This window comes from Pristiophorus japonicus, chromosome 19 (genome assembly GCF_044704955.1).
Source record: "Pristiophorus japonicus isolate sPriJap1 chromosome 19, sPriJap1.hap1, whole genome shotgun sequence".
NCBI lineage: Eukaryota > Metazoa > Chordata > Chondrichthyes > Pristiophoridae > Pristiophorus > Pristiophorus japonicus.
In genome coordinates this window covers 29,196,064-29,213,334 of record NC_091995.1, presented here as the reverse complement: position 1 = coordinate 29,213,334, position 17,271 = coordinate 29,196,064, and the positions used below count along the sequence as shown (strand labels likewise).

General features: G+C 43.1%; 1 protein-coding gene across 1 annotated transcript; it reads right to left on the bottom strand.

Annotated features, from left to right (window-relative positions):
- Window positions 1-2,374: 2,374 nt before the first annotated feature.
- On the bottom strand, window positions 2,375-4,742 carry LOC139230404 (probable G-protein coupled receptor 139). The gene is made up of 2 exons (XM_070862243.1): window positions 4,679-4,742; window positions 2,375-3,240 (listed from the first exon to the last, which is right to left on the bottom strand). Exons 1-2 carry the CDS (start codon window positions 4,740-4,742, stop codon window positions 2,375-2,377), a joined length of 930 nt encoding a protein of 309 aa, XP_070718344.1.
- Between the last annotated feature and the right edge of the window lie 12,529 nt (window positions 4,743-17,271).

The following is a 17,271-nucleotide window of genomic DNA, read 5'->3' as shown; positions in this document are numbered from 1 at the left end:
AAATGGTCATGGTTGTCGCAAAGAGTGTCAGCGTTAACTATTGACACCCTCAGCTAAAGGAGCAAAAAAGCTTTGCAAAAATATGAATTGGGACGAGACAAAATTAGCACTGCACCCATTGCTCAATTACCTAACAATGCAGGTCCTCCAGAAGCTAACGTCATATCATTCATTACCTTTGCGAAGAAAATAATTATTAATGAGAGAATAACATGCAATTAGCATGATTGACCATGTTAGTATTGCCAAGATTTTTCACATTTTTGCATGTGGAACACTTCATGTTCAGTTGGAGCACAGCGTAAATGCAGAGTGAAGTTCTCTTTGCTGTGTCACAACACATTCCTTTAGCTGAAATCTCAGAAGAACAACACTTACTGCAAAAATTTTGAATAGCTCTATCTGCCTAACTATTCACTCCGTGGTGTCTGCAAGAGGCGCATATCCACCGTGCTCCCCCGCACCCCCAATCCCCCCTCCCCAATCCCCCACACCAAAGCCACTACATCAGCGAAAGGCCACTGAAGAATCTAGATCTTGTGCAGGGTATAACAGATTGCTTGATAAGTGTCTATGCCATTGAACTCGGTGTGCAACCCTCCATCACTGGCAAACTCTGGCTTCAATATGTACAATCTATAGGATGCACTGCAGCGACGCACCAAGGTTACTTCAACAGTAGCATGCTCTCCTTGAACTTCTATCACCGAGAAGGGCAACACCATCATTTCCAATTCACCCACTTTCCTAGCTGGGGTATATATCAACGTTCCATCATGGTTGCTGTTTCAGTATCGTGGATTCCCCTTGCTAACACCATCATTGCAGCGCCAGCAGAGAGAGGGAAGCTGATGAAATTGAAGGCACACGATCACCTTCTCATTGCAGCCAGGGATTAGTTATGCACGCAGCCTTGCCCGCATAAGAAAAACAAATCAAAAATCAGGGGGGAAAATGAACTACTTTGAAATTGCAAAACGGTAACAGGTAGTTTGGACCAACCAGTCTGCACCAGTTTTTGTCATCTACGTAGGCAGTAGTCCTAAAACCAGGCAGTAGTGTGGTCGCACTACTCCAATGTCATTAGATTCCAATTTCCTTCAAGTACCCTATCTAACCTATTCTTAAATGTGACATAGTCTTTGCGTCAATCGTTAATATGGACAATGCATTCTACAGCATCACAATCCGACCTGTAATGAAGTTTATTCAGCACCCGGTCAAAATTGCTCACAGCTGCATGAGGCATTGATCGAGCGGCCAGCCGTTACCAGGCGATAGTTAAAGGTGAGGTGGCCGAGCTAATTTAAAAAAACTTACCTTTGTTGATGCCATTTTCTTTGCGGGTTCTTGCCCGCAATTGTTAAGCCTGGCACGCTGCTTGACTGCCGAATTCATCGCATGGGATCGTCGGTGCTCTGTGGTAGAGATAGGTGACTTTTAAATAGCAGATTCTAGAGCAATGGCCCTTTAATTTAAGGGAGGGGAAGGGATACTGAGCGCTAGTAGTCCCAGCATGCGGTGCTGCTAAAGTTTCCATCCTGCCATCGTTCTTTAGCTTTCTAAGAAGGAAAGGCAGCACTTGATTTAGTTATCCACTTCTTCCTAGTGTGCTAAAGACAATTTTTTGAAAGCTAGGAAGCATTAGCACCTGGTGCTAAGCACCCCAGCTTTCAAAAGTTACAGCCCTCAAATGGGGAAATAATGATTTTTCCCCCTAAATCTTAAAATCGATGACCACTACTTCTCGGCCCACAAATCTTTATTTCTTTCTACGTTGATCCATCCTTTCTTAATTTTCAACGACTATTAATTCATCCTGTAATGGATTCTCCTCTGACTGAAAATAAGCCAAGTTTTTCAATTCCTTCTGAATAATTGTCTATTTCCATGTACCCTTTTAATTGCCTCCAATCTTTCCTATGGTGTGAATCACAAAACTGCACAAAGTACTACCACTGTGATCTCATTAAGTCTGATATAGATTCACCATTTTATCTCTATTTTTATACTCTCTACCCCTTACCATAAAACCCAGTGTACCACTGATTTTTTTTATGCTCGTGACTGTTGAGGTACTGCGTTTAAGGTCTTAATCATTTCAAACTGCGAACCCCTCTGTTGGTGCACGGCACCCTGTCTTCCAGAATTCAAAGTCAGTGGATATTAATAACCTGTTGAACAAAAGTAACCAGAGATTCTGAAGGGGAAGATATTGCATTGACAAGCTATGCGGATTCTTCCAGGAGTTCATAAACCAAGTGGACTTTGGCAATCCAGAATGGGTGGTGCACTAAGAATTTAAAAATGACTTGAATAAATTTGGAACCGAAACGCCAGATAAATATATTTGTTTTGTTTCCTGCTGTAAATATTATTTAAATAAGTTAATAACGAGAGTATACGGATATTTCAACATATTCCTCATCTCTGCTCTGAATCTCCTCTGGGTCATTGCATAAATACAAGTGTTTCTACAGGAAGTCATGCACATCAAGAGAACTGTGACTTTAACAGCCAAATAAAGGGTGTTTGAACCTTGGAACGTAACCATCTCCGTGACACCGACACATATGTGTATTACAGTAATTAGCGCCGAGAGCACAATAAAGCTCCCCGAGATAGTGAAGAGCAGGATGATGGATGTTCTTCGGCTCTTCATCTCGGGATCACTGCCAATCTCTTCATTGCTGTGGCTCTTCAGGGCTCTGCGGGCGATACTCGCTAATAAGATGTGCCTGGCAGTAAGAGAATTTAACAGCAAAAGCAAAGGGATTGGAAGAAACATGCTTGAGATGTTCGTAATCCATTGGTAAGCTTTCCATGCTGGTAAAGTAAAGTATCCTGTTACGGTACGGCAGCCCCATGGTTTGTTGTTAATAATATGATTGGGCTCATAGCGGAAAAACATGGGAACATTGATCAAAATGTTAAGCACACACACCTTTATGGTAACCACCGTGGCCGTTCTTTCAGTGCAATATGTTGACTTCAAGTTCTGGCAACAAATGGCTATGAAGCGGTCAAAGGTGAACGACATTGTTAACCAAATGGAAAGTTGAATGCTAAGCCCTTGCATGAAGGCACTGAAATGACACATGTAAGTGTAATTCAATAATGAATCTGGGAAATTATACTTGATGATATGGCTCACAATAACATTAAAGAAGAGAACCATTAGGCCTCCTGCAGCCATGGCCATCATATAACGAGCGATCCCTTTGGAAAGACCACACTTTCCTTGGAAAAGAATCAAAACTGTCATCAGGTTCGCTGGAAGTAATTGAAAATCAGGACAGTTAGCAAAACAGTCAGCAAAGATGTACATGCAAACCCCATTAGAATTCAAGGGGCTAGGAATCGCGAGAACGGAGGAGCGTGGGGTTTAATTTTAACATTATATGGGTGCAAAATAGTGATATTTAATTGGTCATTCACTGAATACCACGCCTGGTTTTATTTTTCCGTGGAAGTCGTGTAACAGGAATATAAGTTGTGGTATATAAAGGGCAGCCAATTCATGTCGCCCATTTAACACTAGAGCTAATAGTTAATATGTGGTGCTGAAAATCCTCAGCAGATCAGGCAGCCTCTGTGGAACAGAGTTAACGTTTAAGTTCAGTGACTTTTCTTCAGAACTGCAAAAATTAGACATGTAACAGATTTTATGCAGTTGCAGGTGCAGGGAAAGTGGGTGGGCAGACAATAACAAAAAGGAATGTTTGTCATATGGGTGCAAGGCAGGAGAGATTAAATGACAAAAGGTCTGATAGTGCAAAGCAAAATGAGATTGTAATGGGACAATAACGAAACAAAAGATGTGTAAAGAAGAGGTGTAAATGGGAATGGCAGAATCATCGACATCTGCCATGTAAAAAAGTAGGCGCAGGTGCTATGATCTGAAATTGTTGAACTCGATCTTGAGTCCAGAAGTCTGTAACATGCCTAATCGAAAGAGGAAGTGCTGATCCTCGTGGAAATCTTTCGATTAGGCACTTTCTTGGAGGAACTTCATGATCTGCTCATATGAAATACTCAATGGGTGCATTCCTAATGCAACTTTCCAGGTTGTAAGCCCATGGCATCGTGGGCAGGCTGTCTTAACTGCAATGCAACTGAATATCAGGTGCTGTGTATAATGGGTGGCCGATCCAATAGCGGGCATTTAGGGCACAAGGTGAATTTTCAGGCTCACACCTATTATTTGTTCACATCTCATGTAAAAGGTGTCATCTGTGACGGTGCAGCGCCCTCTCACTACTGCATCTAAATGTCAGCTTAAAAACTGAGCTCAAGTCACTGAAGTAGGACCTGAATCCAAGAACTTCTGGACTCGGAGTACGAGAGGGCTACCACTGAGCCACGTCTGGCAAGTAAATGTCACAGGGTCCATTTTCACCCTCGCTACCTGCGTAGTAATGTGGAGGGGTTGACCGCCCAATCAATGAGATAGAACCGGATCGATTTCCATTTCTGTTGATATCAATGGGGACGTAAATCAGACGAGCTCATTAATGGACATGTTATGATAGACATACTTGCATTTGTATAGTGCTTTTCATGGCCTCCGGACGTCTCGAACCACTTTACAGCCAATGAAGTACTGTTGGAGTGTAGTCCTTGTAATGTGGGGAAAACAACAGGATACTAAAATTAGTCATGGTTAGCAAATACTTACCAGGAACACCAATACATACAAGAATCGGATAGAAATATTCTATCTGAAGAGACTGTGGTCCCATGATCTGCTGAAAGCCGGAGTGGCAGAAACGAGGCAATGCACCGAAAGAAGATTGATTTATACAATCCTCCAGTGAGAGGGTTAAGGTACATAACAACGATCATTAGCTGTACCTGTCAAATGAACAAGTTAGTAATTAACGTGAGCTCTACGATCCCCAGAGAATGCAAACCATATTGCAATCTCACACTTAACATATCCACACCCCTGTGACTATTGCTACGTCACTCCATCTAGATGGCAGCTGCCATTGGTTAGACAGTTGGTTCAGGTTGACTCATGTAGTGGATGTAGACCGTCAAATTTCCCCTCAGTAATATTGCCCTCCCCCGAACCTTTGCTCATCTGATCTGATGCTGAAACCTTTATCCATGCAATTGTCACCTCCCGACTCAATGGGAGTAATTCCGCTATGACACAAAAGCATAACACAGGCGTTGTCGACTGCGTCATTCATCAGACCAGTTCCTCCTTCTCCGTATCCATTAACCTGAAAGGGAACAAAAATCGGGAGAGGTTAGTGGGAGTGGTCCAGCCGATATCACATGTTTTACATTACGGTGTAATGTTAAAATTGCACCCAGTTATTCCTAATCAGATTTATATTATCCACCCAACATTAACCTCAGCTCATTATATATCTTTCTTCCTCTGTAACCTGCTCCAGGCCTAAAATGCCATCCGAACTCTCTGTTAATCCAATTATAACCCCATGTGCACCCAATCTCCATTCGCATCACAATGGGCAGCCATATCTACAGCCACTTAAGCCACTCGTAATTGAATTCCATCCCTACACTGCTCAACCTCACTATCCGTCACCCCCTTTAAGACCGTCCCTAACACCTACCTTTGTGCCCAGACTTATTCTGATACCGTGCTGCTTGGCCCGGCATCGATTATTGTTTCATTAGGCATCTATGAAGTGTTTTGGACTGGTTTCCTATGTTAAACATGGTATGTAAATGCAAGGAGGTGCAATTGGAGATGGGTATCTCATAGGACGCTATCGCTTTGGCTGGTATTAAATTAATTTGAGTTCAACAGCAGTGAATATTTGGTTTGTGGTATAATGGGCGGCGAAAGCGATTATGCCTGTTTTGCGTCTCCACAAGCTGCTGCTGGTACCCATGTTATTGGAAGAAGCACTTTCGCTTACAGCAGGACATTTTGCTGCAGTTGGAAAGAGGAAAATAATTGCAAGGTGAATCTGTCATTTTTTTTCATTCAGGAGATGTGGGCTTCGCCAACAAGACTAACATTTATTTTTGTAGAGAAGGTGGTGATGAGCTGCCTTATGCAACTGAGGACAGAGTAAGTGTCAATCACATTGGTGTGGGTCTGGGGTCACATGCGGGGCAGACTGGGTAAGGTTGGCAGATTTCCTTCCATAAGGGACATGAGTGAACCAGATGTGTGTTTACAATTATTACTGATGATATGTTTTTATATTACAGATTTATTTATTTCACTGAATTTATATTCCCCAGCTGCCATGGTGCGATTTAAACTCACCTCTCAAAGATCATTCGTCCAGGTCGCTGGATTAGTAATTCAGTGACATTAACCACCATGCTACTGTACCCTAACCGGGATATTTATATGGATGTATTGGGATAGTAATTCGTCATAGGCATGAGTGGAAATTGGCTGGTATGAAATTGGATAACCATTAGATGCCCCGCCCGACATACAGTACCATTGATTCCCATTGAGTCACTCCATCCTTGATTGCGAGATCTCAATACCGAACTGGTAGACCCACAGACGGCAGAGCTGGCCTTTTCCATGCCCTCTGCCATTGTTTGCAAGGTCGCGTGCAAACTGGCTAATGCACTGAAACGGTACTGCCGTATAGGAAGCAGTCTTTCAATTGAGGCGGGGCCTCAAAATCTTCACCTTTGCCCAGTACAGCAGGGCTAAGATAGGATCTCGCCCTGTGGGAAGCTGCTTCCTGACCATCCTATCCCACTGTCCACTCTACCGTGCTCTAGTGCTCGGCGACTCTCCCAATCCAGAACCAGCTAATTTATCCATTAATGTATTCATAATGCTCGAGCTTGTTAAATAAGCTTGAATGACCATGCGTCTTCCCCTCTTCCAAATACTCGGCCTCTGGGCAAATGTTGTTTCCCTGAAAAGGAAGAGAGGGACAATAATTTGCATTTAGTTTAAAATGTAATTCGAGTCAGATCAGCGGCTGTTAAAAACAACTGCACTTTGATGTGCAATGCGAGGGAGGGTATGATTCCCTTGAGAATGGGTATCGTGTCACCAAGAACCCTGCAGGACACATCCTCCAACCTTGGAATTAGCCATGAGATTCATGACGTCGTCCTTGATTAAAGGGAGGTCATGAAATGGGCACTTTTTTCCCCCTTGCGCTCATATTTACTCGCCTATTCATTGCTAACATGCCCTGCACTCTAGGAGAGATTTATTGGTAGCCCAGTAAGACGCTTTCAGGATCTGCATCTCAAGATAGAATAGTGGTGCTGGTGTGTCAACAATGGTACAGGTGTAAAGAGAGGAAGGCAATAATCGTGTAGAGTGTAGATTGGGCAGAGCTTGCCATTAGTGGCTGAAGGAGATAGATTCAAATGTGCGGCAGTGAATCAAGGAGAATTCTGGTAATCAGGGAGAGAAGGGTTGTGAGTGATGGGCCTTCTGGCAATTTAAGTTTCTGCAGAGGGTGATGCAAGACAAGAGTTAGGAGTCTTACCTTAGCAATGCTGCCAGGTCATTCAAAGTTTTCCTAGTTTCTGACCAGATTCTGGTGACGATGCTCTTGTGCACGCTGCCATCTGTGTCCATAGAGTGCTCCAAATAATAGTAATGAGGTTGGGAACAGCATCAAACAAGAAATAAGGGATGTGTACAATAAAGATACAGCAGTAATCATGGACGACTTTAATCTACATATAGATTCGGCTAACCTAACTGGTAGCAATGCAGTGTAGGAGGATTTCCTGGAGTGTATTAGGGATGGTTTTCTCAAACAAAAAGTCGAGTAACCAACCTGGGAGCTGGCCATCATAGACTGGGTGATGTGTAATGAGAAGGGACTAATTACCAATCTTGTTGTGCGAGGCCCTTTGGGGAAAAGTGTCCATAATATGGTAGAAATCCTTATTAACATAGAAACATAGAAACATAGAAAATAGGTGCAGGAGCAGGCCATTCAGCCCTTCTAGCCTGCACCGCCATTCAATGAGTTCATGGCTGAACATGAAACTTCAGTACCCCCTTCCTGCTTTCTCGCCATAACCCTTGATCCCCCGAGTAGTAAGGACTTCATCTAACTCCCTTTTGAATATATTTAGTGAATTGGCCTCAACTACTTTCTGTGGTAGAGAATTCCACAGGTTCAGCACTCTCTGGGTGAAGAAGGATGGAGAGTGACAAAGTTAATTCGGAAACTCGTGTCCTCAACTTAAGGAAAGGTAACTTCGACGGTATGAGGTGTGAATTGGCTACAATAGACTGGCAGAAGATACTTAAAGGGTTGACGGTGGATAAGCAATGGCAAACATTTAAATATCACATGGATGAACTTCAGCAATTGTACATCCCTTTCTGGAGTAAAAAATAAAACTGGTGAGGTGGCTCAGCCATGGCTAACAAGGGAAATTAAGGATAGTGTTAAAACCAAGGAAGAGGCATATCACTTGGCTAGAAAAAGCAACAAACCTGAGGACTGGGAGAAATTTAGAATTCAACAGATGAGGACTAAGAGTTTAATTAAGAAGGGGAAAATAGAGTACGAGAGGAAGCTTGCAGGGCACATAAAAACTGACTGCAAAAGCTTCTATAAATAGGTGAAGAGAAAAAGATTAGTAAAGACAAACGTAGGTCCTTTGCAGTTCAATTCAGGTGAATTTATAATGGGGAGCAAAGAAATGGCAGACCAATTGAACCAATACTTTGGTTTTGTCTTCACAAAGGAAGATACAAATAACCTTCCGAATGTAATAGGGGACAGTGGATCGAGTGAGAAAGAGGAACTGAAAGATATACTTATTAGGCGGGAAATTATTTTAGGGAAATTGATGGGATTAAACGCCGAAAAATCCCCGGGTCCTGATAGTCTGCATCCCAGAGTACTTAAGGAAGTGGCCCAAGAAATAGTGGATGCATTGGTGATAATTTTCCAACAATCTATCGATTCTGGATCAGTTCTTATGGACTGGAGGGTAGCTAATGTAACGGCACTTTTTTAAAAAGGAGGGAGAGAGAAAGCGGCTAATTAAAGACCAGTTAGCCTGACATCGGTAGTGGGGAAAATGTTGTAATCAATCATTAAGGATGAAATAGCAGCCCATTTGGAAAGCAGTGACAGGATCGGACCGAATCAGCATGGATTTATGAAAGGGAAATCATGCTTGACGAATCTTCTGGAAATTTTTGAGGATGTAACTCGTAAAGTGGACAAGGGAGAACCAGTGGATGTGGTGTATTTGGACATTCAAAAGGCTTTTGACATAGTCCCGCACAAGAGATTGCTGTACAAAATCAAAGCGCATGGTATTGAGGGTAATGTACTGACATGGATAGAGAATTGGTTGGCAGAGAGGAAGCAGAGAGTCGGTCCTTTTCCGAATGGCAGGTAGTTACGAGTGGGGTGCCCCAGGGATCAGTGCTGGGACCCCAGCTCTTTACAATATACATTAACGATTTGGATGAAGGAATAGAGTGTAATATCTCCACGTTTGCAGATGACACTAAACTGGCGGTGTGAGCTGTGAGGAGGACGCTAAGAGGCTGCAGGATGACTTGGACAGATTAGGTGAGTGGGCAAATACATGGCAGATGCAGCATAATGTGGATAAATGTGAGGTTATCCATTTTGGGGGAAAAAACACGAAGGCAGAATATTATCTGAATGTCGGCAGACTAGGAAAAGGGGAGGTGCAACGAGACCTGGGTGTCATGGTTCATCAGTCACTGAAAGTGGGCACGCAGGTACAGCAGGTGGTAAAGCAGGCAAATGGTATGTTGGCCTTCATAGCTAGGGGATTTGAATATCGTAGCAGCGACGTCTCACTGCAGTTGTACAGGGCCTTAGTGAGGCCTCATCTGGAATATTTTGTTCAGTTTTGATCTCCTAGTCTGAGGAAGGACGTTTTTCCTATTGAGGGAGTGCAACGAAGGTTCACCAAATTGATTCCACGCATTGCTGGGCTGTCATATGAGGAGAGACTGGATTAACTGGGCCTTTATTCACTGGCGTTTAGAAGAATAAGAGGGGATCTCATAGATAAGATCCTGACGGGACTGGACAGGTTAGATGCGGGAAGAATGTTCTCAATGTTGGGGAAGTCCAGAACCAGGGGACATAGTCTCAGGATAAGGGGTAGGCCATTTAGAACTGAGAAGAGGACAAACTTCTTCACTCAGAGAGTTGTTGACCTGTGCAATTCCCTGCTGCAGAGAGTTGTTGATGCCAGTGCATTGGATATATTCAAGAGGGAGTTAGCTATGGCCCTTATGGTTAAGGGGATCAAGGGGTATGGAGAGAAAGCAGGAAAGGGGTACTGAAGGAATGATCAGACATGATCTTATTGAATGGTGGTGCAGGCTCGAAGGGCCGAATGGCCACCTACTGCACCTATTTTCTATGTTTCTATGTTTCTATATGTGCCTGTCGGAAAACATTTCTACCGCTGGGGAGGAAGAGTAAGTACCTTCTCCTGATGACCTCCTCCACTGAGACCTCACCTGCTGGCCAATGCAGAACGTGACTTGCCCTCCAGCAGCAGAGAATAGAGCACCGACAGAAACTATCACCACATTTCTACAACAGCGGGCCTTTGTAACAATCGAATAAATAGTGCAGCAAGTCGCGATCATATTCAGATGAGACATAATTTCAACCCATATCTTGTACCTTCTGTATCAGTTTGTGCATTCTTTAGAGATCAGTTGAAACTGATATTCCTGCTGGTAGGTTGACGGAGACTGACACGATAGGCACTTGACACAAAATAGATTTGAGTTGATTTCGGCCAAAGAAGGAAGCAGACGTTATATAATCAGAAGCCGGTTTTACATTCTCCCAAATTATTTTCCACTGAAACAATTGAAAAGAAATTCGAGTGGAATCTAAAACCAGCTCCCATTCACGTTCACCCATTTTGCCATACTGCCCTGGAAGAATTTCTAGACCATATTTATATATGCTTCATATTGCTGATGGATGTGACATTCAGAAGGATTCATCTACTGACTCATTAAAGTTCAGGTTTGGTGGATTCCATACACCTGCAAGGTGATTAAGATGCACAACAATGCAACGCCCAAGGCAATTCAACTTGCTTTGCCTTGCTGTTGTTTTCAAGTATCAGCTTGATTTATTTGCAATGAATTGCATCAGCTGATAAGGCACAACAAATATGCCATTCAGGATCGCGTAGATTGGGGGCAAGTTGAATTCCTCATGATGGAAAAACTTGCATTTATATCGTGCCTTTCAAGCCCACCAGACGTCTCAAAATGTATTCAGCCAATGAGGTACTTTACTAGTACAGTCACTGTTGTAATGTGCGAAATGTGCCATGGGATATTTTACGTCCAATAGAGAGAGCAGACGGGGCCTTAGTTTATCATCTCATCCAAAAGGTGGCACTTCCAACAGTGCAGCACTCGCTCGGCACTGCAGTATCAGCCTAACTCTATGGGCTCATGTATCTGGAGTGGGACTTGAACCCACAAATTTCTTACTCAGGAGCGAGTGTGCTAGCCACTGAACCACAGCTGATACACCTAACAATCCACTTCCAGTACAACTCAGCAGTTGTTAACTGGGATGTCTTCCAGATGTGCCAGGGTTTACTGATGTGGCAAGTTCACAAAATGTACACTAAAATTGCTGTAACGAAAGGTAAGATGTCACTTAAAGGACAAAGGTTAACAATCGGGAGTTGCACCAATCACATGACTTGATTTATTCATTCTGAGACCAGTCTCATCTCATCAATGCATGCCACTCTGAGTTGCTTACTTTGCGACAGAACAGGAATGGAATTTAAGACGTTCCTGGAATCATTAGGTAACCTACATTATTTCTTTATCATATCTATATGTACCTTAAAAACCTCAGATGCATTCCTGAACAGACTTTCATTCTGCTCGTTTTAAAGCTGTTCATCTGCAAGGCATTGCTCCACCTCACACTCAACAAGCTTTCCGCTGGAGTGGAACTAAACTATAGAACCAGTGAGAACCTGTTCAACATTTCTCTCCTCCAGACCAGATCCAAGACCATTCCATCCTCTGTCATCGAGCTACAGTAAGCAGATCATGCTTGCATCTGCACACATTCAGAGGCTGAACATCAAGTCATCGTCAACATCTTCACCGAGGCGTACAACAGCACGGGCCTTACGCTAAACATCCATAAGACAAAGGTCCTCCACTAACCTGACCCCACTACGCAGCACTGCCCCCCAGTCATCAAGATCCACGGCGTGGCCCTGAACAAACTAGACCACTTTCCAAACCTCAGGAGCCTATTATCAGCAAGTGCAGACATCGACGACGAGGTTCAACACCACCTCCAGTGCACCAGCACAGCCTTCGACCGCATCAGAAAGAGAGTGTTCGAATATCAGGTCCTCAAATCTGGCAACAATCTGATACCCGCCCTCCTGTATGGTTCAGAGACGTGGACTATATTTATTAGGCACCTCAGGTCGCTGGAGAAATATCACCAACTATGTCTCCGCAAGATACTGCAAATCGCCTGGGAAGACAGACGCACCAAGATTAGTGTTCTCGATCAGCTCCGTTGGCAGGCCACTTTGTTTGCATGGCCGACACAAGAATCCAAAGCAAGTTCTCTACTCGGATGTTCTACTCGGCATGCAAGCCCCATTTGGGCAGAAGAAACGTTTCAAGGACACCCTCAAAGCGTCCTTGATAAAGTGCGACATCCCTACCGACACCTGGGAGTCCCTGGCCAAAGATCACACTAATTGAAGGAAGAACATCCGGGAGGCTGCTGAGCAACTCGAATCTCATCGCTGATAGCATGCAGAAATAAAGCAGAGGCAGTGGAAAGAGCATGCGGCAAACCAGACTCCACACCCACCCCGTCCTTCAAGGACTGTCTATCCCACCTGTGACAGAGACTGTTCAATCACCTGCGAACTCAATTTTCAAGTGGAAGCAAGCCTTCCTCAATTACGAGATCTTGGCTGATTTAATACCTCAACTCCACTTTCCTTCCCTTTCCCCAAATCCCTTGATATCAGCCTTGAATATAATCAACGACTGAGCATCCTCAGCTCTCTGGGGTAGAGAATTTAAATATTCAGAACCTTCTGAGTGAAGAAATTTTCCTCATCTCCGTCCTGAATGGCCGACCCCTTATTCTGAGACTATGCCCCCTACTTCCAGTCGTTCCAGCCAAGGGAAACTACCTCTCAACATTTACCCAGTCAAGCCCTTTAAGAAATATATATGTTTCAATGAGATGACATCTCATTCTTGTAAACACTAGAGAATGTCGTCCTAGTCTATTCAATCTATCCTCATAGGAGAAGCCGCTGATCCCAAAAATCAGTCTGGTGAACATCCGCAGCACTCCCTTTAAAGCAAGTATATCCTTCCGTAGATAAGGAGACCAAGAGTGTATTCACCAAGGCACTTCATAATTGTAGAAATAATTATTTACGCTTATACAGCAATCACTTTGTTATAAATGCCAACACACAAATTACTTTTCTAATTGCGTGCTATGCCTTCATATTATCTTTTTATGATTCGTGTACGAGGAAAACCAGGTCACATTGAATACCTACATTTCACAATCTTTCACCATTAAAATAAAATCTGCTATTCTATTCTTCCTAACAATGTGGATAACTTCCCATTTCTTCCCATTATAACACACCTGCCATGTTCTTTCCCACTCACTTAACCTGTATATATCCACTTGCAGTCTTTGAAGTTCACAAGATTGGGGATAATATATTAGCATGGAGAGTTGATTTGCTAACTAACAGAGAAAAGAGAGTCGTACAAATGGGTCATTTTCTGATTGGCAAGTAGGGACTAGTGGGATGCCGCAGGAATCGTTGTTGGGTCCTCAACTATTTATAATCTATATTAATAACTTGGATGAAGGGACGTTTGCTGATGATATAAAGATGGATGGGAAAGCAAATTGTGAGGAGGACAAAAGCATCTTCAGAGTGATACAGACAGGCTAAGTGCGTGAGCAAGTATCTGGCGGATGGATTATAATGTGGGGAAAATGTGAGGTTGCCCACTTTGGCAGAAAAAATTGCAAATCAAATTACAATTTAAATGTAGAAAAATTGCAAAGTTTTGCTGTACAGAGGGACCTGGGAGTCCTTGTGCATGAAGCACAAAACGTTAGTATGCAGGTACAGCAATAATCAGAGAGGCAAATGGAATGCTGGTCTTTATTTTAAGGGGGGTAGAGTATAAAAGCAGATAAGTCCTGCTACAACTGTATAGGGTATTGGTAAGGCCACACCTAGTGTACTACGTGCAGTTTCGGTCTCCATATTTAATGAAGGATATACGTGCATTGGAGGCTGTTCAGAGAATGTTCACCAGTTTGACACCGGAGATGAGGGGTTGCATTATGAAGATAGGATGAGTAGGTTGGATTTCTACACATTGGAGTGCAGAAGAATGAGAGGTGATCTTTACAAAAAATATAAGATAACGAGGGGACTCAACAAGGCGGATGCAGAAAGGATATTTCCACTCATAGGTGGAACTAAAACTCGGGGACATAGACTCAGAACAGCTTATTTTCCCACTTAGCTTTACATCATCAGCAAGCCTGGTTACGTTACAATTCGTCCCCTCATCTAAGACATTGATATAGATTGTAAATCGCTGAAGCCCAAACACTGATCCCTGCGATACCCCACTAGTTTCAACCTGTCAACCCAAAAATGACCCACTTATACCTACTCTCCGTTTTCTGTCAGTTAACCACTCTTCAATCCACACTAATATATTACGCCAAATGCAAGAGCCCTAATTGTATGTCATGATCTCTTGTTTGGCACCTTACCGAATGTTTATGAATATATTGCCTGAGGCTTGTTAATTTAGTAGATATGCCCTCTTGTTCTGGGCTCACAGTCAAGGTTAAATAGTGTGATACTCTGTAAAGTATCAATTTGCGAAATTATTTGTTAAATGACGGAGAGATCCCTTATGAATCCTCTCTTCTTTAATGAAAACGTACCGCTCTGTCAGGTCATCTTACTGAAACAAATCCCTAACTCACGGAATGTCGATATAGTTTAAATGATTCTGTCTCAGAGCTGAATGTAGCTGCAATTCTGAGTGATCGGTGCAATGATATCCCATGAGCCGTTAAGATTTGAATGATTCATTTCAAGTGATATTGATGAGCACCACATGTGAGCTGTGGCTTGTATTTTTCTGTCCATATCTTATGAAAAATCTTTGCTCGAAAATTTAAAGGAGCTATCCATTGGCACAGCGGGGGACGCCCCCAAGAAATGTCGTAAATAAATTAAAACCGATTTACACTGATTATCTGGGGATCCACCTCTCTTCCACAGACGTTCCCTTGGAAAACCGGTAGAACACCATGGAATTTGAGGACCCGTACTCCCTTTTCTGAGTTGTCTGTCACAATACTGTGTCAAATTGTATTTATTATATATTCCATTACCCAGGTGAAAAGTGGAAACTGCTGGCGTCAGCCCCTTGTCGTTTAATTGCACAATCTGGCCGCTAGATGGTATTACATCATCTTTCTCCAACAAATCAATCCAGTTTCATGGCACAAAATTCTCGGGAGTATTAGTCTACCATATCCTTCGGCATAGCAGTCTGACATGCCAAACCAAAAGTCAAGTTAAGGGTTGTTAACGACTTACTTCTGATTGCTTCATTTTTCATTCCCTTACCAAACCGATCACCCAAAGCTTGGTCCTGAAAGTTTTCACATTGATCGTGAAAGGATAGCTTCTTTAAAGGTAGAATGTACTCACTGATACTCGTATAAGAACATAAGAACATAAGAACATAAGAATTAGGAATAGGAGTAGGCCATCTATCCCCTCGAGCCTGCTCACCATTCAACATGATCGTGGCTGATCTGGCCGTGGACTCAGCTTCACATACCCGCCCGCTCCCCATAACCCTTAACTCCCTTATTGGTTAAAAATCTATCTACTGTGATTTGAATACATTCAATGAGCTAGCCTCAACTGCTTCCTTGGGCGGAGAATTCCACAGATTCACAACCTTCTGGGAGAAGAAATTCATTCTCAACTCGGTTTTTAATTGGCTCCCCCATATTTTGAGGCTGTGCCCCCTTGTTCTAGTCTCCCCGACCAGTGGAAACAACCTCTCTGCCTCTACTTGTCTATCCCTTTCATTATTTTAAATGTTTCTATAAGATCACCCCTCATCCTTCTGAACTCCAACGAGTAAAGACCCAGTCTACTCAATCTATGATCATAAGGTAACCCCGTCATCTCCGGAATCAGCCGAGTGAATCGTCTCTGTACCCCCTCCAAAGCTAGTATATCCTTCCTTAAGTAAGGTGACCAAAGCTGCACGCAGTACTCCAGGTGCGGCCTCACCACTACCCGGTACAGTTGCAGCAGGACCTCCCTGCTTTTGTAATACATCCCTCTCGTAATGAAGGGCAACATTCCATTCGCCTACCTGATTACCTGCTGCACCTGCAAACTAACTTTTTGGGATTTATGCACAAGGACCTCCAGGTCCCTCTGCACCGCAGCATGTTGTAATTTCTCCCCATTCAAATAATATTCCCTTTTACTGTTTTTTTTTCTAAGGTGGATGACCTCACATTTTCCGACATTGTATTACATCAGCCAAACCTTAGCGCATTCGCTTAACCTATCGAAATCTCTTTGCAGCCTCTCTGTGTCCTCCACACAACCCGCTTTCACACTAATATTTGTGTCATCTGCATATTCTGTTACACTACACTCTGCAACTCTTCCAGGTCATCTATATATATTGTAAACAGTTGTGGTCCCAACACCGATCCCTGTGGCACAACACAACCACCAATTTCCAACCCGAAAAGGATCCATTTATCCCGACTCTCTGCTTTCTGTTAGCCAGCCAATTCTCTATCCATGATAATATATTTCCTCTGACTCTGCGTACATTTATCTTCTGCAGTAACCTTTTGTGTGGCACCTTATCGAATGCCTTTTGGGAATCTAAATACACCAGATCCATCGGTACACCTCTATCCACCATGCTCGTTATATCCTCAAAGAATTCCAGTAAATTAGTTAAACATGATTTCCCCTTCATCAATTCATGTTGCGTCTGCTTGATTGCACTATTCCTATCTAGATGTCCCGCTATTTCTTCTTTAATGATAGCTTCAAGTATTTTCCCCACTACAGATGTAAACTAACCAGCCTATAGTTACCTGCCTTTTGTCTGCCCCCTTTTTTAAACAGAGGCGTTACATTAGCTGCTTTCCAAACCGCTGGTACCTCCCCAGAGTCCAGAGAATTGTG